Source organism: Notechis scutatus, chromosome 4, assembly GCF_049901735.1.
Source record: "Notechis scutatus isolate UNSWTSFEM ecotype Mainland chromosome 4, rNotScu1.2, whole genome shotgun sequence".
Taxonomy (NCBI): Eukaryota; Metazoa; Chordata; class Lepidosauria; order Squamata; family Elapidae; genus Notechis; species Notechis scutatus.
The window spans coordinates 51,596,153-51,624,032 of NC_142012.1; the positions used below are offsets into that span (position 1 = coordinate 51,596,153).

General features: G+C 42.2%; 1 protein-coding gene across 2 annotated transcripts; it reads right to left on the reverse strand.

Annotated features, from left to right (window-relative positions):
* Positions 1–2,098: 2,098 nt before the first annotated feature.
* On the reverse strand, positions 2,099–25,996 carry SEPSECS (Sep (O-phosphoserine) tRNA:Sec (selenocysteine) tRNA synthase). 2 transcript variants are annotated; one of them, XR_015749267.1, is made up of 12 exons: positions 25,819–25,996; positions 24,213–24,367; positions 23,153–23,271; positions 22,028–22,186; positions 19,533–19,686; positions 14,125–14,227; positions 13,025–13,154; positions 11,954–12,045; positions 6,866–6,959; positions 5,753–5,843; positions 2,627–3,907; positions 2,099–2,561 (listed from the first exon to the last, which is right to left on the reverse strand). XR_015749267.1 is itself a non-coding variant. In XM_026685627.2 (11 exons), exons 1-11 carry the CDS (start codon positions 25,930–25,932, stop codon positions 3,619–3,621), a joined length of 1,500 nt encoding a protein of 499 aa, XP_026541412.2. In that variant the 5' UTR covers positions 25,933–25,996; the 3' UTR covers positions 2,099–3,618. The 2 variants fall into 2 exon arrangements, 1 of the variants encoding a protein (XP_026541412.2); XM_026685627.2 differs by having other exon boundaries at positions 2,099–3,907.
* Between the last annotated feature and the right edge of the window lie 1,884 nt (positions 25,997–27,880).

The following is a 27,880-nucleotide window of genomic DNA, read 5'->3' on the forward strand; positions in this document are numbered from 1 at the left end:
AATCACTGAACCAGAAGGGAAACGGGTAGAATCCCACCACTGGTTTTGACACCTCCCTGGGGCTCAGCCTGCTCATCGCCTACAATTCCTTAACTCAACATATGGCATAATGATTTCTAGTCATTAAATAATAATTTAAACCAGGGGCGTCTAACCTTAGCAATTTCAAAACCATGCTGGCTGGGGAATTCTGGGAGTTGAAGTCCACAAGTCTTACAAGAGTTGCCAAGGTTGGAGACCTCCAATCTACAGGAAAAGCAATGGCACAGTTTTGTTTGCAACCATGCAGGAACACGGCATGCAAATGACTAAGGATGCACATTTTGATCAGTTCGGGATCAAGATAAATCATCTAAGGATGAATCATCGGGAAACAAGACGTTCTGAATGCGGCTCCTTTTGAACTTTAATTGCTTCTGGCATCTTCCAGAAGGCAGCTGCCTAGACGGCATCGGGAGAAGAACTGCAAAATTTGCAAGCAGGGAAGGCTACCTTTGTTTCCTCAGAAGTAGACATTGTTGAAAAGTAGGGCAGAGGAAGGAGGATCTACAGCAAGCCCAAGCGAAATGAAGGGAAAGAAAAGGAAGAAAACATGGATGCAACACAGATCGTTGGGTGCACCAGCCTCTTTTCCAAAAAAAAACAAAAAACCAAAACTGCTGATGGTACAGTAGAAAATGTTTGGTCTGCCCAGATCTAGCTGCAGTGCCATCATTTTCCACTCACCGCACTTTTGTTTTCCTTAATATAAATCGGACTGCTGCATTTTATATTCTGCCGATGTTCTGTGCTGCAGCAATGTAGGTAGGTAGGTAGGTAGGTAGGTAGGAAGGAAGGAAGGAAGGAAGGAAGGAAGGAAGGAAGGAAGGAAAAAAAAAACTACCCCACTGAACATTATGCAGCAATAAAGGAGAATATTTGCAGCTCAGGGTTGACATGAGGGATCCTTGGTGCTCTCTGAGCTTGGTGGTTTTCTTGCAGACGTTTCATGACCTAAACTAGGTAACATCATCAGTGCTAGAAGGAAGTGGGATTTGTGGAAAGTAGTAGTAGTAGTAGGACGAAAAGGAGAAGAAGGAGGAAAGAGAGGACATCTGTGGGATTCTTGGTGCTCTCTGGGCTTTGCTGTTTTCTTGCAAACATTTCATGACCTAAACTAGGTAATATCATTAGCGCTAGAAGGAAGTGGGATTTGTGGAAAGTAGGAGTAGGACTAGTAGTAGGAGGAGGAGGAGGAAGAAAAGGAGAAGGAGGAGGAAAAGAGGAGGAGGAGGAGGAGGAGGAGGAGGAGGAGGAGGAGGAGGAGGAGGAGGAGGAGGAGGAGGAGGAGGAGGAGGAGGAAAGGGAGGAGGACTGTGGGGTCCTTGGCGCTTTCTGGGCTTTGCTATTTTCTTGCAGGCGATTCATGATCCAACTAGGTAACATCATTAGTGCTAGAAGGGAGGGAGGTTTGCAGAAAGGAAGGGGAGGAGGAAGGGGAGGAGGAAGGGGAAGAGTAGGAAGGGAAGGATCAGCATAGATCAACTCCAAGGTTAGCAGCAGGCCAACAATAAAATCAACAATACCCCAATCAAGGATCGGCCAAAGAAGCCAGCAGGAAACTGCCCAACCAAAGAACCTCCAAGACCACACCCACCAACACTGACAGGCAAACCACTAGAATATAAACTGACAGCAAAGCCCACTAGCACTGATGATGTTACCTACTTGGGTCATGAAACGTCTACAAGGAAACAAGCAAGTTCAGAGGGCACAAAGGACCCTAGTCCTCCTCCTTTCTGCAAATCTAACTCCTTTCTAGCACTGATAATATTACCTACTCTGGTAATGAAATGTCTGCAAGAAAACAAGCAAGCTCAATGAGGCATCCTTTCTGATATTTTGATGCCAAATGCATGTATTTCAAACACATCAGCCTTTAGGGCAGGGGTCTTCAAACTTGGCAACTTTAAGACTTGTGGACTTCAACTCTCAGAATCCCCCAGCCAGCCATGCTTAAAGTTGCCAAGTTTGGAGAACCCTGCTTTAGGTCAACCAATGTCAGCGAAATGTCATTTATCTATCAGAGTATGTCCCATAAAACACGCAAAACCGAAGATAAATTAATTTTAATTTATTTCATCTCATCAGAAGAGAAACCAAATCTGAAACCGACATCGGTTGAGACTGGCCACATGCCAAGCAATCAACGTCCAAGCCTGTCGAACAGCCTTAATGTTAACAAATCAAGAGATCCTTTGGTACCCAGAACAATTTTGCATAGTTTCTGATAATTGCCATTTTTGTCCTCTGCCCATAGTTAGAGCCCCCAAGCAATTAGAATTTGCTTTCTGAATAATTTAAGGACAAGATAGAAATTGAAATAGGACTAAATGATTTTGGTGAAGTAGTTGCTTTAATGAGACAACTGCTTTAATGAGACAGGAAGCTACTTTAAATGAGACAAGTAGTTGCTTTAATGAGACAAGTAGCTACTTTAAATGAGACAAGTAGCTACTTTAAATGAGACAAGTAGTTGCTTTAATGAGACAAGTAGCTACTTTAAATGAGACAAGTAGTTGCTTTAATGAGACAAGTAGCTACTTTAAATGAGACAAGTAGTTGCTTTAATGAGACAAGTAGCTACTTTAAATGAGACAAGTAGCTGCTTTAATGAGACAAGTAGCTGCTTTAATGAGACAAATAGCCACTTTAATGGGACAAGTAGCTGCTTTAATGAGGTCAATGAAATTCCATGTCATTCCACAGAAGCTGTCTCAAAATAAATGGTCTGTGAAGGATTATGTCAAAGGTTGGAACAAGAGATACAGCTTCCTCACCCCTGAGAATGGTTTTGTGATTCTGGCACCACTGACGGGACTATTTCATTTATTTATTGATGACTACTGCAGCAGCTTCGTATATAAATAATTTACACAGCACATATCATCAATGCTTTACCGAGTAGGCTGAAACAAGGGTGAACAGTGTATTAAGGCAAGGAGGTACACGTGAACTATCTTCTCTTGTCTCTCCCATGGAGCTTTGTAGCAGTTTGGGTTAAGTTCCCAGAAAGCAGAGGCACATACAAAATCAGTGTGCTTGAATGTTGGGAAAAGATGTGGCTGCTTTAATGAGCTGCCAGTAAATGCTGTGTTTGCACCCCTGACACGCCAGCGTATTTTCCTGGAACTGAACCTATAACATTGGTTAGAATTTATTATTGGGGATGTCATATTGCTTTGCCACTTCCCAGGGGAAATTAGAATTTGAGAAGGCACATAATCTGCCCTTAACGTGTTTAAACCTTGTAATTTTGTATTGGCAGCCCTCGTCAATGGCGCATGTTGTGCCAATATAAATTATTTTATTTATTTTGTGTGCAAAGCACTGAAATCTTTGTCTGTCCTGGTGACTGTCCCAATTCTTTTTAGGAACGCTAAACGATCAGCTCAGCTGTCGACAATTTAACATGGGATTTTAAAGGTGAATTTAAATTGAAATGCCCTTTTGGACGTATAAAATCCAAGGAAGGGAGCATAACGATCTCTTTATTCATTTCAACGGGACAACGCAGGAGAAGGCCCTGAGTTCATTCACATCTGATTATTTTTCTATTTAAAAAGAAAAAAAAACATTCTAAGCTGCAAATAATGTTTTGGGATCATCTCCTTCTCCTATCTTGCATTTTTCCATATCAGCATCCATATCTACGTTGGGCGGGAGTGGTCCATCTTGTTGGTCCTTTCCTCTTCTTAGGGCCTTCAGGCATTTGTCGAGCCTTTTCAGGAACATCTCCACATCTTCCTTCTTTATCCCAATGGCTGAGGCGGCATTGAGGTAGGAGCAACGATATTGGTCTGCATGGGCCATAAACCCTTTGAAGGTATACCCACTCACGGTTTGCAGAGTCCCAAGAGACACCACTCTGTAAGGAAAGGAACAGGGAGTCAAAATGGGTTCCTTCCACTTCTTGACTTGGAATAAGTGAGGGGGTCAATTCTACAAGCCAAAGGACCTAAAATCCAACCCAGGGTGGATGTGCCCAAAATGGAAGTGCCTTTAAAACCTGCTGTCCGTTGAGTTGGCTTGCTGTCAGGGTTCTGATGATTGCCCTAATTAAATCATGAGCCTCAAGCCAAGCTTCAAAGGAATCCAAAAGATTTATTAGGAGCAACATGTCTGGCATTAATCTGTATGAAGCCAACTCTGAGACACATCATAAATCAGATTCTCCAACAAAACACCTTCACAGGCTGGTTGTCATCAATCACACTCTCCAATGAAGGATTTTCATGGGCAGAAGATCCAGTAGCCTAGGCTACAATCTTCACAAGATAAGCGGGGAATGTGCTTCTGGCTCTCATCTGCCACACTGCTCCCTCAGGCCTTTCCCCCATCCTTCTTATGGCAACTCGGAAACAGGCATAGGAATGATTTACGAGTTGACCCGTTAGTTTTGCTTCTGAGTAAAAATTTAGGGGTTAAGTTGTATACAGGGGGCCCTGGTCTTAGGACTGCAATGGAGTTTGTCCATTATCATCATCATCCATCATCATCATCACCACCACCACCAATGGTGATGATCCAAGTGACCGACCCGATTTTACTTTTTTTTGGCGACTTTCGGCAAAACCATCGTAAAAAGGCGCTTACGGGATCGCGGGACGCTGCAAACAGTTGTAAAGGCGACCTAGTTCGCCGAGTGGCTGACGCGGAGTCGTGTGACAGGGGGAGGGAGGGGAAAAAAACCTGTCAGAACTGGGTCATATGTTCCTGCAAGGAAGTCCATTGTAATTTCAGTCATAAAGTCAAGGACTTATTTATATGCGCTGTTTGACCGAGTCTGCAAGTCTTTGGGATCAATTCAGAGAATAAGTTCTCAGATACTATGAATTGTGGATCTCTCTTGCTTCCTCTCTCATATCTATCAACCATCTATCATGTCTGCCTATCAATCCATCTCTCTCTCTGTCTGTCTGCCTGTCTACCTTATCTATTTATCTGTCACCTATTATGTCTGTCTGTCTATCCATCCATCCGTCCATCCATCCATCCAATCTATTAATCATCTATTGTCTGTCTGCTGCCTATCTAATCTATCAATCAATCATCTATCATATCTATTTTTCTGTGTGTCTATCCATCTGTCTATCCATTCATCTAATCTATCAATCATCCATTATCTGTCTATCTAATCTATCATCTATTGTATCTATCTGTCTGTGTCTATCTCTCTATCTACCATCTATCTAATCTATCAGATCTATTTATCTGTCTGCCTGTGTCTATTTATCTAATCTATCAATCAAACATCTATCATATCTGTTGGTCTTTGTCTATCCATTCATCTAATCTAGCTATCATCAATTGTCTGTCTGTCTGTCTGTCTATCTAATCTATCAATCATCTATCGTATCTATTTATCTGTCTGCCTGTGTTTGCCTGTCTGTCTATCTATCTGTATCTATCTGTCTGTCAATCTAATCTAATCTATCCATCCATCCAGCAAAGGTTGGGGACCCACTGAATTGAAAGGCTGCCTATTATCCTGAACTTTTCTCCAAATTACCATCCATAATGCCCAGGGCGTAAGATGATCAAATGCTGTACGAATGAATGCCGTAAAGATGAAAAGAGCAAAAGGTAAAGAAGAACTCAAAGGGCCACCATAGTTAAAAGGCCACAGATCCTCACGAGGGGCCCCTGGGGCGCACCCCAGTCTACGAATCGAGATATTCCTGAATCGAAATGTTAACATAAATGGACCGACCTGGCTCCGGAAACTTGTCTGGTGAAAAGCATCGATCCAAGCTGCGTGACAGCTTCAGGGTTTCGTTCGTCTAGTTCTCTCAGGGACATGGCTGAAAACACAAAATCAATCAATCAATAAAAATAAAATAAAATAAAAAATAAATAATGGAATTTAACTCGCTCTCTTGACATGGTTCAATATTACAAGGGCATCGATTTAAATTTAACTGTATTGCATGATCACCGTAGCCTTGGAATCAGAATTAGGTGTATCAGAATCTGCATTCTTTTTAGAGAGTCATTGAGACCGCTTGGAGGTTTGTCTGTGTCCTCAGGGTCACCAGAGTGGTGCAAATGGGTGGTGGGGGGCCTTCTTGGAATGGCTGAAAGGTCTGTGTTGTAGACAGGAGATAGATGATGTCAGATCCCTTCGACAGAGATAAACCTCCAAGGGCCTCTACAACCTTCTAAAAGGATGCAAATGACCAACTGCCTGCAAGGAGTATAAATCTTCTTGGAACTGCTGAAAGGACTATAAGAAGGCTCTATACCTATTTGCACCTCTCAGGTGACCCTGAGGGCAGAAACAAACCTCCAAGTGGACTCAATGGCCCTCTAAAAGGATGCAAATGACCAGCTGCCTGAAAGGAGTCTAAATCCTTCCATTCCCCACCATCCAGTCAGAGCTGAAGAAGCTTCTTGGATGAGAAGCAAAACTTCTTCAAAGAAAAACCAGAAAGTCCAGTTGACTCTTGATGTAGCAAGTCAGACAAACTGGTTGTCCAGTCTCTTCTTAAAATCCTCCAGTGATGGAGCACCCACAACTTCTAGAGGGAAGTAGTTCCACTGATTTAATTGTTCTGACAGGAAATTTCTCCATAGTTCCAGGTTGATTCTCTCTTTTGATTACCTTCCATCCCTTGCTTCTTGTCCTGCCTTTTGGAAAATAAGTTGACCCCCACTCTTATTTATGGCAGCCTCTTAAATATAAATATTGGAAACAACTATCATGCCATCCCATGTGCAATATCTTCATGTTATTCTGCCCAGAATACGACATATCACACACTGCTTTGGAAGGGAAATCAACCAGTCATTTTTATGCATGTTATTCCATTAAAGCCAACCTTACCTAGAGAGATAGGATTGTGTGGTGTGTCCAACAATCTTTCGTTGTAGTTTTCTGCCAATTTTTTCACCTCTGTTGAAAGGTATGAAAACATTTCCTAAGAAAGAAAGAAAGAAAGAAAGAAAGAAAGAAAGAAAGAAAGAAAGAAAGAAAGAAAGAAAAAGAAAAAGAAAAAAATAAAGAGGGAGGAAGGGAGGGAGGATGGAAGGAAGGAAGGAAGGAAGGAAGGAAGGATGGATGGATGGATGGATGGATGGATGGATGGATGGAAGGAAGGAAGGAAGGAAGGAAGGAAGGAAGGAAGGAAGGAAGGAAGGAAGGAAAACAATCCATTTTGAGTCTTGCTAATCTCTGGGAAATGCTCTATATCTTAAGAGTTGCATGTCAAACGTTGCCTGCATCAAACACATGGGAAGGCTCTCCTCTTTGGGTGCCCCTCCCGGCAACCATCTTGAAACATCCCCCTCATGGGTACAATTACAAAATGGTTGCTGTGGCGACAGCATAATAAAAAGTTGGGAGTGCTTTTCTTCGGTTCTTTGCAGGAGCAGGTAAGAGAAAGGGAAGAAAGGCAGGAAAGGTTTGAAAAAAAAGATGAAGAGACCACAGACCTGCGAAATTAGCAAGCAAAAGACGGAATACTGGGTAGTTTTCTTCCCCAGGTAAGAAAATGATTTCCGTCTCAATTTCAAGCATGAAAACTTAGAGAATATGTTGGGGCCCCTCTTGCCAAATTGATGTGATTGGCCCGTATACAAACAGCTGCCACGAGGGCATGGATTTTTACCAGCTATGACCTTTGAACCTATTTGCCAAATGCTTCTTCATACAATCTCTCTTTTTCTTGCCCTAGGGGCGCTTTTTGTTACGGAATAACAGAGCTGCAAGGGACCTTGGAGATCTTCTAGTCCAACCCCCTATTCAAGCAAGAGACCTTTCTGCCCTTCCAGACAAATAGAATAGAATTCTTTATTGGCCAAGTGTGGTTGGGCACACAAGGAATTTGTCTTGGTGCAAATACTCTCAGCATACATTAAAAAAAAAATACATTCGTCAAGATGGCTATCCAGTCTCTTCTTAAAAGCTTCCAGTGATGAAACGCCCACAACTTCTGGAGGAAAATCCTTCCACTGATTAATTGTTCTCACTATCAGGAAATTCCTCCTTAGTTCTAAGTTGCTTCTCTCCTTGATGAGTTTCCATCCTTATTGCTTCTTGTCCTGCCTCCAGGTGCTTTGGAGAATAGCTTGACTCCCTCTTCTTTGGGGAATCCCTAAATATTGAAAGACAGCTATCATGTCACCCCTTAGTCCTTCTTTTCATCAAACTAGACATGCTCAATTCCTGCAACCGTTCTTCATATATGTTTTAGCCTCTAATTGCCAATCACCTTTATTGTTCTTTTCTGCACTTTTTTTTCTAGAGTCTCGTTTACAGTTCCATGCACCATTGTTTCTCTCTTTTTTTTTTTAAGAAAAAAAGGATGAAAACAGCATTCTTAGAAATCTAGTGGAGGTTGAAGTTGTTTCTTTCCAGACCACAGGTTCTGCTCTGTTTTTTTTAAAAAATAGAGGTTCCTTTTATGGAAAAAGCTGTTTTGCAAGGGACCAAGGTACATTTCCATAGCTCCAACGAAGTATAGATGGGAGGAAACCGTTCTCTGACTTGGTTCCTTTTTTTCTCAGCACAATAAAACAATGGAAAAACATAAAACAAAGAGCTCTTAACTCATTAGACGATATACATTTAACTCCCTCCCCCCAAGTATAATGAGCTCCTAGATCTTGCAAACAGCTAGCTAAGCAATTTGCTGTGCAATAAATTAATGGACCTTAATACTAAGTTCTATTTCACTGGGGAATTTACGAGGATGCCCAAGCAGAAGTCTTAACTTTAAAAATGGTAACTGAATTTCATTGATTTTTCTTACATCACCTATCCCATATTTGAGCCAGGTGCAAAAGAATATTACCATGCTAGAGAAATATTAAACAAGTTGTTTATTCCCTACTACAGTGTCAGCTGAATTTCTGAAGGCGGGGGAGTTAGGCAGTGGTGGGATTCCAATAATTTAAACAACCCCGTTCTCTGCCCTAACGATTTCTTCCAACAACCAGTTCACCAAACTGCTCAGCAAGATAAGAACCGTTTCTCCTGACTCGGTGTGAACGGGCTGAATTCCCACCACTGTAGTGAGGACAAAAATAAAACAAAACAGTTCAGTTGTAAATTAAGCAAGACCAATGAGGAAGTTTGAACCTAAAGCAAGCGATCAACTCATAAAATATTTCTATGGTCTTTTCTGAGTTGCCAACAGAAAGGGAGCAGGGGGGAGCAATGCGGCAGCTTGCAAAACGAAAGTGCATTCCACAAATGTTTTCAAAGATAGTAACTAGGTGACTGAAGTTTCTGCTGGCAAAAATTCTAATTGGAGAGCATGATTGATGACTTGGCTATGGATGTGTCCCATTGAAGAATAGGAATTAGGATACACCCAGGGGATGGGGGGGAAACCCAGGGTCAAGGGTGACAATGAATTATGTATCTCAGAGTAGGCTGCACCCAGGCAGTGCCGGCATGTTTACTCCTAATAAATCTTCTTTAAGTTTTGGAAGTTTGGCTCGAGACTCGTGATTTGAATGGGGGTGACTGCTGGAATCCTGACACAAGCTATATTTCTTTTAGCTTCCAAGATCTGAGATTGAACTGCGGGTAGTCTTGGATTTATGACAACGGAGCCCATCATTTCTGCTGCTGACTGAGACATTTGTGTCATCAATTTTGCCCCATTTTACGACCTTTCTTGCCCAAGGGAATGACTGCCATTGTTAAGTTAGAATACTACCAGTAGTCCTCAACTTCCAACAGTTTGTTTAGTGACCATTTCAAAGTTACAATGATGCTGGAAAAAAGGGACTTCTGATCACGTTTCACACTTGTGACCGCTGCGGCATCCCCGTGGTTTACATTTGGATGTTCGACAACTGACTCATATTTATGAAGGATGCAGCATCCCAAGATCATGGGATTCCCCCCACTTTTTTTGCAACCTTTTGACAAAGCCAAGTCCATGGGGGAGCCGGACTCATTTAACAACTGCCTGACTCCTTTAACAACGGTAGGGACGCACCGAACCAAAGTGGCGGGAAAAGTGGTGAAACTCACTTAACAACCGTTCTCACTTAACAACGTGAATGTTGGGCTCGATTGTGGTCGTAAGTCAAGGACTGCTGTCATGCCCCTGTCGGAGTCTGACTCTGAGGGAAAGGAGGAACAGCTGATAGGGAGTGGGGGTGTGGCTCCAGAGGTTGTGGAGGAAACTGGGGAAGGGCACAGGCCGACTGGGCATTCAGAAGAAGACCCAGGCCCATCCCCTCTTCATCCTAGAGCACACAGGGAGGAACGGATAAGGGAGAAATGTGAGTGGCATGGTCTACAGGGGAGGAAAGGGCCCTGATCCCCTTCATGGGCTGCAGCTGGGAGGACTTTTTAAAAGGACAAACTGCGCATGGCCTAGTGCTGGAAGCAAACTGTGAAATAATTCTAGTCTTTCAGTTCTTATCTGAATCTGGCGTCTTTCCCAGTGTGTGTATTTCGATATCTGTGGACGTCTTCAAGCCCTTATCCTGCCTTGTCTCACTAATTGCTTCAGTATGGTTTGTGTTGTTTTTTTCCTATTTAAAATTTATACGTATTTTGAGTTTGAACGGCATTTCTTCCTTTTCGCAACTGTTTGTGGGGGAGTTTTTTTCTCCAGTCAATGATAATTGGAGCTTTGAAGTCAAGTTGAAGGAATTAAAGGGACTTCACCTGTTTTTGTGACTTTGTTGCTTTTGTATCCCACCCTGGGTGATCTGTACTGATGTGAGGATTAAAGAAGGAAAAGAAAACCACTGCCTTAGTGTGGGGGGAGAAATAGTTTTTCCTCTTCCCCTCTCCCTAGTAGGTATAGTTTAGAACCAAAATAGAAACAGCACTAAAAATAGCTTTTCCGGAGAACATCATAGCTTCGGTTTAGCTTTTAAAGAGCAATAAGGTAATAAACCTCTGGCATTAAATTTTATCATTCTGGAACAGGCCAAAAGAGACTCCGGCATTTTGAAGATATTGTGACATTTCGAGAACTAAAATTCATAAGAGCAAAAGTACATTTTTTTAGATCCAGGAGGAGTGCCCAAACTTGGCAAGTTTAAGACCAGAATAAGGGAGCTGGAAAGGATCTTGGAGGTCTTCTAGTCTGACCCCTCCCGCTCAAGCAGGAAACTGGGACCAAAATATCTGCTGGGGGGAGGGAGCTGAGGCTGAGTTGCTGTTTCCTTTAAGATTTTTTCTCTCTTTTAGGAGAAATATATTTTCATTTTGCCACCAAAAAAGGCACCAGGTCTTATTTTCAGGGGATGCAATCCACTGACTAACCTCACTTGTGTGCGTCGCCCCCGGCCTCCTTTTAGCTCTCAGAGGCCTTCAGGAACTACTTCATCAGCAGCCGGCAAGGCTTTCCTGAAGGCCTCTGCAGCCAATAACTGAGCTCAGGATCGTTCCAAAGCTTTGTTATCAGCTACAGAGGCTTTCAGGAAAACCTTGCCATCCTTGGCCGGCTGCAGAAGAAATGGGACGGCAAGGCAGGTGTGGAGGTGAGCGAGGCCTGGCTACATCTGTCCAAAGGTAAGTAGTAGGGTAGCTCCACCCTCCCATCCTCACCCTAGCTTAATTTTTACCCATCCACTCTGGAGTAGACGGGAACTTAATTAGGGCTTATTTTGGAGGTAGGGCTTATATTAGGCACACATGTAAAACAACAAGCTAGGACTTACTTTCAGGGTAGGTTGTATTTTTGGGGAAACAGGGTTATGTCCTGGGGGTAGAGTTTCTGTTTCCTCTAAGATATTTATTTCTCTTTTAGGGGAAATATCTTGCCTTTTTAATAGTTCCTAAAATATTTCATTCCTCTAGGAGATGGGGTGGGTGCTAACTTTCTACAAATCAAAACCAGAATCCAGAGGCTGCCCACGACCCAAAGCCCTACGCATCCCAGTCACCTGCTCATCAGTGCAAATTGCCACTTTGGGCCCTTTAATCCAGAAATGCTACCTTTCTTTCTCGAAGAAGTTGCCGGTATCCCTTGGTGCCCAAACTCAGCAGCGTAATGAGCACATCTAAGGAAGGAGAAGCCGAGGCTCTGCCTAGAGAAAAAAAGAAAGAAAGAAAAGCAATCGGTCATATTTGTTCTTACTGTGAAAACAACAAACCTCTCGGGACATTTTGTTTAAAAAGTCATTTCCACTTTCATTTTTTTAAAAAAATCATTTTAAAATTTACATTAAATTTTATAATCTAAGAGAGAATTTCTACGAGATGATGTATGTTTGGTATGTAATCACCAGATAAGTTATCCAAGATGTATAAAGGCATGTCAAATGAATGTTGGAGGTGTAAAAGCTCACAATAGAATACCTGATGCTATCAGGCTTGAAATTTTGGACCTGGACAACCTAGTACTACGGCACCTACAGTCTGACCTAAGCTAAGGACACAAAATTGTCTGCCACAATGTCCTGCCTGTCAACAACTACTTCAGCTTCAACCGCAATAACACACGAGCAAACAATAGATACAAACTCGAAGTAAACCGCTCCAAACTCAATTGCAAAAAATATGACTTCAGCAAAACAGAATGCCTGGAACTCACTGACTGCTTAGAAAGTTTAACTGGTGGAATCCCACCACCAATTTTATAATACTCTATAGTGACGCAGTGGTTCAGCGGTCAAGGATGCTGAGCTTGTCGATCAGAAAAGTCGGCAGTTCAGCGGTTCTAATCCCTAGCGCCACGTCATGGAGTGAGCTCCCGTTGCTCCTTGTCCCAGCTTCTGCCAACCAGCAGTTCGAAAGCATGTAAAAAAAACGCAAGTAGAAAAATAGAGACCTCTTTGGTGGGAAGGTAGCAGACTTCCGTGAGCCTTCAAAGGCGTTTAGTCCTGCCGGCCACATGACCACGGAGACGTTTTCAGACAGCGCTGGCTCTTCGGCTTTGCAACGGAGATGAGCACCGCCCCTTAGAGCCGGAAACGACGAGCATGTATGTGCAAGGAGGGGAACCTTTACCTTTTTACCTTATAACTTCATAAAAAATATTGTTTAAAAAAAACAGCGATGACCTACCTGGATACATTTTGCTGATTTCCTGTATGAAGGCGTCACTGAAGCCAGCGATGACAGCGCCACCTACTGGAACCATGAAATTTTTGTCCAAACTTTGCACAAAGGCATCGATCCGGCCTCTTCGGGCGCCCTAAAAAAAAAGACAAAATTACACAAACACACACAAATCAGGAAGAACAAAAAAATGATAAAAAGTTCCTTTTTAATCTTGTAAAAGTTGGGTTCGCACGATGCAATGTCACAGCCCATAGCTCTCTGGGCCTTTCTGGGTTAGGTGATACCCCCACCCCCCAAAAAAACTACAGATAGTCCCCAATTTACAACAAGTTCATTTAGTGACCGCTGAAAGATACGACGGCCCTAAAAAAAGTGAAATAGGACAATTTCCCACACTTATGACCGTTGCAGCTATCACCCCCCCACCCCATGGTCTCGTGATCCAAATCCAGATAGTCTTGGCAGAAGAAGGCAAGTACAAACCATTTCCAGAAAACAGGTAGTCCCGTTTCCCCAAAAATAAGACCGTCTTATATTTTTTTCCCACCAGAAAAGGCACCAGGTCTCATTTTCGGGGGAACGTCCTCCACTGACTAACCTCACTTGCATCCGTCGCCCCTGGCCTCCTTTCCACTGTCAGAGGCCTTCAGAAACTTCTCAAGGCTTCCCTGAAGGCCTCTGCAGCCGATAACAGAGATCTGGATCGATCGGGAGCTTTTGTTCTCAGCTACAGAGGCCTTCAGGAAAGCCTTGCCAGCCTTGCTGGTCCCAGAGGAAATGAGCTAGCAAGGCAGGTGTCGGGGTGTGCGAGGCCTGGCTATAACTGTCCAAAGGTAAGTAGTAGGGCAGCTTCACCCTCCCATCCCCACCCTAGCTTAATTTCTACCCATCCACTCTGGAGTGGGTGGAATCTTAATTAGGGCTTATATTGGGCGCACGTGTAAAAATCAAGCTAGGACTTACTTTTGGGCTAAGGTTGTATTTTTGGGGAAAACAGGGTACTTTCTTCCCTTTAAAACAATCAATTTCTTCATTTCTGCTAGCTCCCTTATTCCCCCCCCCCCCCCATCCTGCCTTCTTCTGTGGTGGGGTGCTGACCTTACCTGCTGAATGAGATGCATGCACTTGGAAGACTGAACTCCATACGCGTTATTCACAATGTGGGGGACGTTGTACTTGGCGCACATCTCAGCCAGTTCCTCCAATCTGCAAATTACAAAACGGGAAAGTTCCGGCAAAAAGGTCAGAACTGAAAAACATTCTGTGAATTTTACTATATGCATATGACAGACAAGCTTTTTAGAATAGAATGGAATGGAAGAGAACAAAACAGGAGAATGGCATGGCCTGGCATAGCATTGGATAGAATACTATAGAATATGGAAAGAAAATAGAAATAGGAAAAGGAATAGAATAGAATAGATTACTGTAGAATATGGAACGAAAATAGGAATAGGAATAGGAATAAGAATAGAATAGCATAGAATAGAATAGAACACTGTAGAATATAGAAAGAAAATAGGAATAGGAATTAGAATGGAATAGAATAAAGAAGAGAAGAGAATCTGTAAAATATGGAAAGAAGATAGAAATGGAATAGAATACTGTAGAATATGGAATGAAAATAGGAATAGGAATAGAAAGAATAGAATACTGTAAAATATGGAAAGAAAATAGCAATAGGAATAAGAATTAGAATAGAATAGAATAGAATAGAATAGAATAGAATAGAATAGAATAGAATAGAATAAAGAAAAGAAGAGAATCTGTAGAATATGGAAAGAAAATAGGCACTGGCACAGAATAGAATAGAGTTAATACAGTCTTATTAATATCCCTCTATCATGTAGAAGCTAAAAACTCTCCTTGTGTTTGCCCCAACATGATTGCAAAGATACCTATTTGCACGTAAGAAAAATTCTTTCCAGAACCTTTTTCAACCACCATTCCTTGAAAGACAATTTAACCTTAAAAACTAACCTTAACAATTAATTGAAGGATAAATGTTCTCATTATACGGGAACGGCAGGCATAATTGATGCGCTTAGTCACTCGTGGTTTGGCTTCCTTGCACAGACCCAAATCACCAACAAAATTATACTATGCATAATTCAACCTTGAAAAGAGAGGCAGGGGTCGAGGTTGCTATCAAAGGTATTTTGGTAGTGAAAATTTGCTCTTGTTTATTTTAAAAAACCTCTTACTAAAGACATCAAGCATGCAGAATGGGGTTTTGATGCAGTTGATGAAATTTAAAAGAGAGAGAGAGAGAGATTTTTAATTATTGCTGATTTAACCCTTTGGGAGGAAAAGGCAAAAAAGAAGAATAAAGAGGGAGCTGGAGGCACAATTCGATGAGTCTGCTTATCCACAAATAGCTTCAGGAGCGGACAAGGTGAGTTCTCTTCTGCTTTCAGACCTCCAAGAGCAAAGAATTCCTTCCCTCCCAATTAAGCAATAAACAGGACAGCTGTCGAATTGCAACAGTTCATTTAGGGACCGTCAAAAGTTAAGACAGCACTGGGAAAAAAAAGAGGGACTTGGGACCATATTTCCAGAGTTACGACCTTGGATGCATCCCCGTGCTCACATGATCCACTCACTGAGCAACATAAACTTTGGGCTCAATGGTAGTCATAACTCGAGGACTACTTGTCAGTGTGGAAAAGGGGTTCTTTTAAAAATATATATGTATTTATCTCTCACAAATTTCCTACCAACCACCCAGTCTACCGGATGACAGCTAGTGGTAGTATGTTGATACTACCCTCCTGTTCAATTTCCCCTCATCCTTTTTCAGTTGGGTCCTTTTCCATCCTAAACCCTCTAGCCCAGGGGTCCCCAACCGCCGGTCCGCGGACTGGTACCGGGCCGCGGAACAAGCCTTACCGGGCCGCTGGTTGCTGGGCGCCGCCATCTTTTTGGTAAAAAGTGCACGGAAGTGCTTTTCGTCAAAAAGATGGCGGCGCTCCTCGTGAGCTTTTCCGGTAGAAAGCCATTTCTACCCGAAAAGCTCACGAAGGCTTGGCGCCGCCACCTTTTTCGTCAAAAAGATGGCGGCGCCCAGTTGACGCTGCACCGGGCGCGGCGCCCAGCTGATGCCGGAACCGGGCCGCGGCGCCGAAAAGGTTGGGGATCCCTGCTCTAGCCCAGCATTTCTCAGCCTTGGCAATGTTTAGACGGGTGGACTAAAACTCCCAGAATTCCTTGTTGGCTGGGGAATTCTAGGAGTTAGAATAGAATAGAATTTGAATAGAATAGAATAATTAATAGAATAGAATTTAAAAAGAATAGAATTTGAATAGAATAATAGAATAGAATTTGAATAGAATAATAGAATAGAATTTGAATAGAATAATAGAATAGAATTTGAATAGAATAGAATAATTGATAGAATAGAATTTAAATAGAATAGAATTTGAATAGAACAGGGCTTCCGGTTTGAACTTCTTTGGCGACAGACCGAAACCTCATCTCTGCGAGGCTTCGATCCATGCTCGCCGCTGGAGCGCCCCGAGCTGGCTGGTTTCGGGGCTAAGCCACCCCGTAGAGGTGGTGAAGAAGGGGGAGACTGCCTGCAGGGTTGAGGAGAGCCGCATCTCTCCTCCCCAGCTGGCCATTACTCCCTTTCCCGAAGGAAATTGCAGCGGTGGTCAGAAATGGCCACCACAAAGAAGAACTCGACCGGAAAAGAATGTGCAGGAGAAAGATAAGAAGAGAAAGTTTTGGTTGACCAAAACCAAACAGCAAAAGCAAAACCAAACAGCAAAAGCAACAAATAAGGTACCCTGGAATTGAAACTATTTAAAAAAAACCCAATAATATTGTTCCCTAAGATTTTTAAGCTGCGAAGGAGAGGGAAAAGGGAAAAGATTTGGTTTTTTAAAATCCTTTTCCTATACTGACAGCTAAGAGACTTAAGCAAGAAATTGGAAAAAAATCCACTTTGACATTAATAGGCATTTAATGCTGAAAATAAAAAGTCAAAGGGGTAATAAAGATTTCTGGATAATCAAAAGTTTTTGCAAACAGGAAAGGAGAGAAAAAGAATAAAAGGGCAGGATCTGGAAGGGAGGAGACTGCCTGGAATTAAAAAGAACTTACAGCAAAATCTCAACAAGACTTCCAAAAGATACATTCTAACTGAAATATCGCAACAAAAACCCCAGGAAGAGAAAGTAGAAAAAGAAATAAGAAGAAATTACTCAGGACTATTTGGATTGCTTGATGATTTCTGGATTTTTGGTTATTGTATTTGAATGACTAAAATCAATCGGGTGGTTGTTTAAAACTGTTAAAAATGGCTCCACCTTTAGAAGAACTGAAAATGGAACTTAAAAAGTACAAAGAAGATGCACAAGAAGGGAGAGGTTCTTTTGGCTTCATATTTCAGTTTTTAGAAATGGAGATTTGGAATTATGAAAAACAACAAGAAATACCTACAGAACAAGAAGACTGCGACAAAGAAGAAGCCATCTTTAATGAACAAGTAATCTTAGGTGGGGGAAAAAAAGGAAAGGGGGGGAAAGAGAATGGAAAGTTTAAGATTGGGAAAAACAACTCCAAAAAATATAGAGTGAAAAATAAGTATAAAATCAGAAAGCAACAGAAGAGGGAAATGCAGGAGAGAGAATTAGAAGTAGAGAGACAAGGGGGTAAAAAGGGGAGGGAGATGATGAGAGGGAAGAAAGAAAGGAAAGGAAGTTATAAAGGACAGAAACAAAATATAGAGAAACAGGGCCTATTTAGAGATAATGGGCGAAAATTTAATAGAAAAGGGGATTCTGCAAAGGTACATAAGATAGTATTGTTATATTAGAAACAGAAATAATTTTAGAAAATATGAAACAATGTATGATTAAAATGTTGATAAAATAGCTATTGTAATTCAGTGGAATGCTTGTCAATAAATAAATGTAACAAAATGAATATTTAATGATTTACAAAACATATGTGAAGAGAAATAAGGGAAAAATTAATTATGGAGATTATATGTGTCTTTAAGGAAGTATGATATTTAATTGAAAAGAAGTGTTAAAGATGTTAATATTTTAATGATTATTAATGATAGAACTGAATTGGAATGGAATGAGGGTTTATAATTACATATATTTATAATCTTTTTTTTTAAAGAATATACTGTGTTTTATAAGAATGTACCAAGCAGAATTCGATTGGAAGTTATTATGTATTATATTGAAGGTCATAACCTTAAGGTATATATTGAAGTTTAAATAAGAGTTGAATGGATGTAATTAAAAGATATAAAGGTGTCATACTCCAATTAGTAACTACAGGAGAAAATTTGTTTTATGAGAAAAGATAATATGAAATTGAAACAGAACAGACAAAAGTATAAATATAATGATTTGAATTAAGATGAGATAATCAAAATAAAATTGAGGAAATTAAAAGAGGGGAAAAACTATATAGAAAATGTAGAATAGTATAAGATATGGAATAGAACACAAAAAGGACCATGAAATTGAGTTTTGTGTCTGTATAAAGAAGTGTAACCTGGGACCATGCTATTTTCAAAAAAGATGTTTTCCTTGTATTTTGTATGTGTGAAAACCCAAATAAAACTTTATTTAAAAAAAGGAATTTGAATAGAATAGAATAATTAATAGAATAGAATGAAGAATAGAATTTGAATAGAAAATATTAATAGAATAGAATTTAAATAGAACAGAATTTGAATAGAATAGAATAATTAATAGAATAGAATTTAAATAGAATAGAATTTGAATAGAATAGAATTAATAGAATAGAATGAAGCATATAAGAATTTGAATATAATAGAATTAATAGAATAGAATAGAATAGAATAGAATAAGGAAAAAGAATAGAATAGAGAAGGAAATAGGAATAGAATAGAATAGAATTAGAGTAGAGTAGAGTAGAGTAGAGTAGAGTAGAATACAGTAGATTAGAGTAGAGTAGAATCCAATCCCAAGTTTTATTAACTTGATGATTAAAAGTCTGGAGGCTAAAACATATGAAGAACCGTTGCGGGAACTGGGTATATCTAGTCTAGTGAAAAAAAGGACATGGGGTGACCTGATAGCAGTCTTCCAATGTCTCAGGGGCTGCCCCAGAGAAGAGAGAGTTATTCTCCAAAGCATCTGAGGGCAGGACAAGAAACAACGGATGGAGACTAATACAGGAGAGAAGCAACCTGGAATTAAGGAGAAACTTCCTAACAACCAGTGGAACAACTTGCCACTAAACAACGTGGGTGCTCCATCACTGGAGGGTTTTAAGAAGAGATTGAAGAGCCACTTGTCTGCAAGGTCTCCTGCTTAAGCAGGGCTCTATTCTGATTGATTGATTGATCCTGTCCTACTTTTATTTGAATCAATCCTTGTTTTCCAAGCCTTTAGGATCTGTTGGAGAGCAGCCAAGGAGGGCCAGAGATTTTCTTCCTTTCTGTGAAACTCTGCTAAATCTTATTACGCACACAGAGTCCTTCAAACTCTTCGCGCCACCGTTTCCCCGGGGGTTTATTTACCTGTCAGGGACCCTTGGAGCAAAACAGGACGTCGTGGAGTGAACACAGAGGACGTGCTCAGCCCCAAGATCCAGGATTTTAGCTTCCACGGCTTGGAGATCGGTTCGTAGCTCGTCTCCTTCTAAAACATTTTCTATCACCACGGGCTCAAAACCTAACCCGGCCAACAACACAAACAGAAGGAATGAATGAATGGGCGTCCAGGGTCCTTCTGCAATTTAATTCTTTTTACCTGCAAACCCCTCCTTCCTTTCCACTTCATTTTTTGGTTTGGTTGGTTCGATTTGGGCACAGCGGTAGCCAGTTTTGAAATGTCCGGTTACAAATAGGTTACAAATAGGTCTCACGAAGGCGTGGGCAAATGCGCCGGGCAAACAGAGCGACGATTGTGCAGAATAGTTAAGCTGTGCAAAATATTCATGAAACCGGAAGCTTCTCTTTTTTGAGGTAGGACAGACAAGCCAATTGGAAACAAAACAAAACAAAACAAAGAACAATTTGGGGGTGCTTATTCCTTTGCATGGATTGTACTTGCCAAACCCTGGAAAGAAAAAGGGATGCCGACGATTTGAAGAATGGATTTTGAAATCGACCGAATTAGCAGAGATGGTGAAATTAACTGTGTTGTGGCCGGCCGGTGAGGAGGTTGGGGTGGGACATGGGCCAGTCCTGGAGTCTGGGGAAAGGCTCTGACGAGGGCTCTGGGTTGGAGGCAGAGATGGAGCCAGGGCTGTCCGACAGTTATCAGCTGCCTTCGGAGTCAGAGATCAGTGGGGAAGAAGAACAGCTGGAGCCTGTTCCCAGAGTGTGCATGCACAGAGCTGCCAGAAGAAGGGAACAGTTAAGGGTTGACTTGGGAGTAAAGCCACAGGTGGACAGTGAATGGCTCCTCCCAGAGGGAATAAAAGAGGAGCAAAAGGGGAGTGGGGTTTTGCAGGAGACAATTAATTCATTTGGGTGAAGATCTGTTCCTGCATTCTTGCCAGGTATTGTCTGCTGCAGTGTGGCGTCTGAAAGATATCGGCCTGGGAACCCTCCAAGCCTGACAAAGGTCTGTAATTGTGAACTATCTTGAAAGACTGTTGGCCTGGACTTTGCTGGATGTGAATGAGAGGAATTCACATTATTAGCTTAATAAAAAGGGGTTTTGTCTGGACAAGGAGTCTGCTTTGCGATTTTGGGGAAGCCTAGGTCAGAACTGCTTTGATTTAGAGAAAACGGACTAGCTTTATACGAGATGGAAACCGTTTGTGGACTTTTTATGTGCTAAATATAACAGCAGATGGTTAACAGAGGGATTGGAAGATTAGTGTAAAGTTTAGTTCAAAGTTGACTGCTTTTTGTATATAATATAAAATTTACATATGTGTAATGCTTAGCTTTAATGTTGACTGCTCTTTCTTCATACACACACACACACACACCTGTTCAGTGACCATAACAAGTCCATGTGACATGTGATTCAAATTCGGATGCTTGACCCCTGACTCATATTTAAAACTGCTGCAATGACCCCTTTTGCGACCCCGCCCCGACGAGCCAAGTCAAGGAGAAAACCAGATTCATTTTACAAAGTTAACATCTGCCTGTGTTTCACTTAACAACCCCTGGGGCAAGACCACGGGGCTCCAATGGGGCCCTCGACTGATGCCTTGTTTTGTGACACAAATGTCGTAAGCTCGCTCGAGGACCGGCTGTGCTCAAAAGAAACGGGATGGGAAGGGAACAGCCGTTGCCGCAACCCTCCAAAATCACCCGAAAGAACGACGCTCGATCTACAAAAAACAAACAAACCCTGAGCTGACAGACCCCATTTTTATGCCCGTTCCCCCAGCTGAGGCGGGGGGATGAAATTTCTACCATGCCCATTTCCAAAATCTATCTATATATAAAAGCGAAATACCCCTCACGCATCATCACAAAATCTCCAGAACCGTAAAGCCTATGAAATTTGGCACGTATCTTCCTCTTGGCTTCTAGGTGCTCGCTAAGAAAGGATTTTTCAAAATGACCACCAGAGCATTTAGAGTATTTCCTATATGATTATTATTAACATGCTCTGATGCTAAGGAGTTCTACTCCCCCTCCCCACCTGAAAAGAAATCTCTTCCAGATGCAAAACACAAGCAGAGGAGAGGAGTTTCAGTTCTAGTTTCACAGCAGCCCCAAGCAGCTTTAGTACAGAACAGTTGAGCTAAACCACACCCAGGCTCTTTGCTGTCTCCTTGCTCACACAGCAAATACTATTTCAGTTTCCAAACAGCCCTCAACTCTCTCACACACTGACAGGATGCTAGCCACATGAATACCGATGGATGCTGGTAGGCAGAGGCAGAATTTTTCCCCCCTTCATTTTCCTCCCCAAAAACTAAGCCCGACCACATAGTTTCATAGTGAAGCACGGGTATCCAGTTAGTCAATAAAATGAAATGCAAGGCATGTTGAAATGGCGCACTCCATACCAGCCCCCTGCTGCCTCTGCGGATCAGACGTACCTGCGGTAACCATGGATTTGAAGCAGGATTTCTGGTCGATGCGAGGCCAGAGAATATACCTGGCCTTTGGTCTTTGGTGCCGGAGCGTTAAGAAACACAAAGTGAGGCTCATGCCGGTTGCCATGGGAACCACGAAGCAGCTACTGGTGGCCTGGACCCCTGCAAGGGAAGGAGGATTTGCATTTAAACGTCTAAGAGAGGGATCTTTTTAATGAAGGAGACGATTTGCAGCTTGGCTGTCGCTGAGCTTGGTGGTTTTCTTGCAGACATCGCATGACCCAAGTAGGTAACATCATCAGTGCTAGAAGGGAGGGAGATTTGCAGAGAGGTGGAGGAGGAGATGGAGGAGGAGGAAGAGGAGGACTGGGGTGGTGGTCCTTGGTGCCCTCTGAGCCTGCTTGTTTTCTTGAAGACGTTTCATTACCGAACTAGGTAACATCATCAGTGCAAGAAAGGAGGGAGGTTTGCAGAGAGGAGGAGGAGGAGGAGGAGATAAGGATAAGGAAGGAGTGGGAGGATGAAGAGGTGGAGAAGGAGGAGGAGAAGGAGGAGGAAGGAGAAGGAAAAAGGCTGTGGGATCCTTGGTGCTCTCTGAGCTTGGTTGTTTTCTTGCAGACGTTTCATGACCCAACTAAGTAACATCATCAGTGCTGGAAGGAGATGGGAGGAGGAGAAGGAGAACTGTGGGGTCCTTGGTGCTCGGTGAGCTTGGTGGTTTCCTTGCAGACATTGTATGACCCAAGAGACAATCAACCAGCTCCAAAAAGAGCAAACAGACCCCAGAACCTCCCCACTGGCACCCAGCACCCAGATCAGCATAGGTTAACTCTGAGAATAACAACAGAGCAACAATCAACATGTGTAAACGATACCTCAATCAAGCAACTGTCAAAAAAGCTAACAGTAAACAGCCCAGCTCAAAAAATCCCTCCAAGACATTCCCCATCCACCCACTCACCCCGACTGACTGGTCAAGACACAATAATATAAACTGAGAGCAAAACCCCACCGCCTTCTATCCCTGTTGATGTTACCTAGCTGGGTCATGAAACGTCTGCAGTAAAACCAGCAAGCTCCGAAAGCACTGGGGATATGCATAGGATCCAAGATTTACTCAGTACTTACCAGCAAGCTTTAAAATATCCAAGACCACTGAATTAGTCAGTTTGTTCAAGAGACTGGAGCCTGCCGCTTTGGGCTGGACCGCTGCAATGTCTCCGGACCGTCCGATTCCATGAATCAATCTGGAAGTCAAACAGAATATTGGTGAAAGTAGGAAAAAAACATTTTTTTTTCCAATTTAAAAATTGGAAAGACTAAGGAGCGGATGGTGTGAAATCTTGCCGAGGAAGGAGCAAGTTCCTCTTGGGGGAAATGGTAGAGAAGTACGACAATTGGTTCTAATAGATTGGAATTATATTGTATTTATTATTTTTATTATTATTTATTATTTATTATATTTTTTATTTATTTATTTGTAGCACTTCTATACCCATCTTAGATAAAATTCTCATTTGGGCTGGGGGAACTAGACAGTGGCTTGAGACAGGAAGGGGAATCTCTCTCTATAAAAGCGAAATACCACTCACCCATCATCACAAAATCTCCAGAACCGTAAAGCCTACAAACTTGAAATTTGGCACATCTGTTCCTTTTGGCTTCTAGGGGCTCACTAAGAAAGGATTTTTCCAAATGACCATCAGAGCATTTAGAGTATTTCCTATACTATTATTATTAACACGCTCTGATGCTAGGGAGTTCTACTCCCCCTCCCCACCTGCAAAAGAAAACTCTTCCAAATGCAAAACACAAGCAGAGGAGAGGAGTTTCAGTTCCAGTTTCACAGCAGCACCAAGCAGCTTTAGTACAGAACAGTTGAGCAAAGCCACGTCCAGGCTCCTTGCTGTCTCCTTCTTGCTCACACAGCAAATACTATTTCAATTTCCAAACAGCCCTCAACTCTCTCACACACTGACAGGACGCAAGCCAGATGAATACTGATGGATGCTGGTAGGCAGAGGCACAATTTTTTCCTCCTTATTTTCCTCCCCAAAAACTAAGCCCGACCACATGGTTTCATAGCGAAGCACGGGTATCCAGCTAGTTATTATTATTGGCATCCTGTGTGAATAAGCCAATGGAGTGCCCAAACAAAACTTGGGTCAAAAACAAACCACCTTTTTACCTGTAATGTCTCCGAGCCACTATTTGGGACGCGACTCTTCCTTCTCGCTCACCCACACCGCAATTACCAAGGAAATTATTGCTATCCATAATTGCAAGTTCGTGAAGGAAGAGTTCAATTGTGCTTTCGTCCCATCCTTCTTCAGGACATTTGCCCTTCAGGGAAAACAACAACAGTACAACAATAATAATAACACAATATAAAGAAGCTATGGGAAAAATACACAATCTTGTCTTCTTCCATATGACCAGGATCCTAACATCCCTTTCCAGGTTGCTCCGTTTGGTATTATCACTTGTTGTATCTGCATTATTAATAAACTTTATTACTCTTTGATGTCTTTTAAAAACAAAAAGATAATCACTACATTAACCATTCTATGACATCAATCTCATACATTTCTGTCTTTTGTGCATATTTACAAGTATACATAATTTGTGCAAATATATATATTTAATCTATAAATTGCTTATCTTAAATTCCTTCACTTTCCTTTTTTTCTTTTTTAAACTATATTTTATTAAACTTTTATTACATTAAAAACATCAATCAATCAATATATCATAAACGTATATCATTTTACTGCCCTGTTTTCAAGCTTCGTTCATGGGAACAAGTCTATGAAGAAGCAATAATAGTTGAACAGGGGTTGGACTATACGACCTCGGGGGTCCCTTCCAACTCTGTTATTTTGTTAACTGTGTGGTTTTTTTTTTTAAACTGTTGAACTTCCTGTCTCAAAGACCAATAAAGGCTTGACGGCTTATGTAGCTATTAAACCAAAATAGAATATGGGAAAAATCTAAATTTTAATGGTAGTTGGGGTTTTAATTTTAAAACAATACTTGGTCATTGCAAAATGCTGAAGCTTCCCATTCTTTTTATTTATTTATAAGATGGGGGGGGGGGGATCTGTTTTGTTAAGATATAATCAGGTTTACTGGCTGAAATAAGACTTAAAGCTAAGTTACAACCAGTATCCTGGGATTTGCTACATTAAATCTATTATGCCAATCCCTAACAACGTGTTTCCTTCCTTTCAATAGGCCAAAGGCGAGTCAATTTAGGATTTTTTTCGGATTTCATAATCTTAGCTTAAACCATAGTTTGTCCAGTTCAAGGTTGTGAGCTACTCCCCAGGGGTGTCTGGAAAACAAAAAGGTGAAAATAAAAGTTCAGCAGACATCCGGAGGCTCTCCTGGTGGCCTCCCATCCAGCCCAGACTAGGTGCTAAACTTGTGGACTTCAACTCCCAGAATTCCTGGAGCCGGCAGTGTGGGTGGGAAAGAGCTATGGCCCCTTTTATGACATGTGGACTTCAACTCCCAGGATTCCTGGGGCCAGCAGGGATGGGAAACTATGGCGCCTTTATGACTGAGGGGGGGAGAAAACATGCTGGCTGAGGAACTCTGGGAATTGAAGTCCATACGTCATAAAAGCGACAGAGTTTTCCACCTAGTCACGGCTATAGCAAACTCAGTGGCTTGGATCCAAGCTCCGCCCTCTCAGCGGGAGGCGTGCCTAATCAGCCCCCGGGGGCAGGGCTTCCTCCGAAACCCCGCCTCCTCCCTCTGTTTTCCCCCCCCCTACAAGGAGCGAGAGGCACCTGTTCCAGCAGCGTCCGCACTCGCAGCTCGTGGGTGCGGCGGCCTTGCCATCCCTGGCGCACGTAAGCCGCGTTCACCAGCCTCTCGCCGGCCTGGAAGTTCTCGGAGTTCATGACGGGCGACGGGCGAGCAGCGGCGGGAGGCGTGACCAGCGCGCAGGCGCAGTTGACCCCCGCGGGAAAACCTCCCCCGCCCCGAACCACACCGCGACGCAGCGTGAAGGCGGCGCGCTCCCTCTAGGGGCGGGGAGGAGGAAGCTCAGCGGCGGTCCAATTTAGTTTGATTTCGCTCTGGGATAGGAGACCACCGGGCGATCCTCAGGCTGCTGGCCCAATTGGGAAGTGGGAAGAAAAAAATCCTATAAAAAGGCAGTGGCAAGCCCCTAGAAACCAGTGGACTCCTCTAAAAAAAGGGAGTCAAGCTTGCTTTCTTCTGCCCCTTTTCTAAAAAAATATTGTCAAACTACACATATGCCCAAATTACAAGTGCTAGTATTAGGCCTGCGTGTTCTTGTGTAACAGCTGTGACTTTTGCATAATGACGGCACAAGGTGTTGTAATCTGCCTGTCATTTGCCCTTTGTCCTCAGACAGCGGGGCTGCCCTGAATGCTCTTGGATTGCCTTGTCAACTCACACTGCTTTGGTACCTGTAGCCTTCTGAAGTTCCCAGAGCTCTCTCTTGGGCTGGACATCACGAAGATATGGAGAAGAAAGCAAACTGAAAATAAAAATCAGGGGCTTCATCTTGCCTTTGTAAGGCATAGAAGCTGGAACCCAGTGGGGATGATTTACAGGCTGGGTATCCAGTCTCGATGGGTTCCATTATTTCATACAATTCTATCAGAAAATATTGCTTGTTCTATAGTGCTTAGAGTCGCACAATGCTTAGAATGCAGTATTGCAGGCAAACTCTGCCAACTGTTAGGAGTTCAATCCTCACTGGCTCAAGGTTGACTCAGCCTTCCAAATCTGGGTCAAATAAGGACCCAGATTGTTGGGGGGGGGGGGGGGAAGGCTGGCTCTGTAAACTGCTCAGAGTGGGCTGCAAAGCACTGTGAAGATGTATGTAAATGCTATTGTTATACAGTATTTTGTCCTCACTGCCCCTTTAATTGACAAGAACACGAAAATTGATTGGAAATGCTTATCTTGTTAGTTGATACGGAAAGGCAATATACTGTACATTAATGTAAATCTTTAACAAATATATAGGATTTTTTTCCACCTTGATTCTAGTTTAGTACGGTATATAGTCCTGTCCATCACTAGCTATATTCTCTTGAAGTAAAGATTAAGGCTGATAAGAGGGTTTAGAAACGCAAGAGGGCGCTGATTTATAACAATAATTGGTTTCCATTATACATTGCAAAACGCTATTTCTCCCTCTGCCAGGTGAGGAGGCAGGACCTGATATAACCACGTGTGTAGAAATGAAATCTTAGCCTGGAATGCATCTGAAGTCAAAAGAATGCATAAAACAGTATAAATCCTTGTGAATAAAATTAGTGAAATCTAGGATTTTGATGTTGTTTTTATTTATCAGTAGTGTCTCTTTTATTTAAGTGGGAGAAGGCATTTGTATTTGCAAGTATGCTTTTAATCCATATTGGCTCCATGGGCCTTCTAAGAAAATGCAATTGAGGGCACAATTGAACCCATTTTCTTTCCAGACCAATGGTTTGCATCATCATTTTTCATCACAATGTTTCATCACAAAATATTCTGCCGTGAAACTAGATAAGCAGGAAATTCAAGAAGTGTCCATCTGAGGTCAAACAATTTCAAGATTGGGACCAATTCACAGGAACTAACAGCCCATTTGAATGGCACTCGTTTTATTCTGCTTAGCTTGGCATTAAAGCCACAAGAGTTTACGCAGGACCATCAGAAAGTTGGATTGCGATGGGTGAACAATTCACTTTATTTTATATCAATTATTTATTCACTTTAATCATTAGAAGAAACAACCAGTTTTTTTTTAAGGATACAGAATAATAGTTGGAAGGGACCTTGGAGGTCTTCTAGACCAACCCCATTCCAGCAGGAGACAAATGACTGTCC

Bases quoted from the DNA above. Each gene is read 5' to 3' on its own strand.
- SEPSECS (XM_026685627.2), bottom strand. From the start codon at position 25,932: ATGAACTCCGAGAACTTCCAGGCCGGCGAGAGGCTGGTGAACGCGGCT. The intron at 24,368-25,818 runs GTGCCTCTCGCT...TTTTCCCTGAAG, and splicing joins TGCGGACGCTGCTGGAACAG to GGCAAATGTCCTGAAGAAGG. The intron at 22,187-23,152 runs GTAAGTACTGAG...CTTCCCTTGCAG, and splicing joins GGATATTTTAAAGCTTGCTG to GGGTCCAGGCCACCAGTAGC.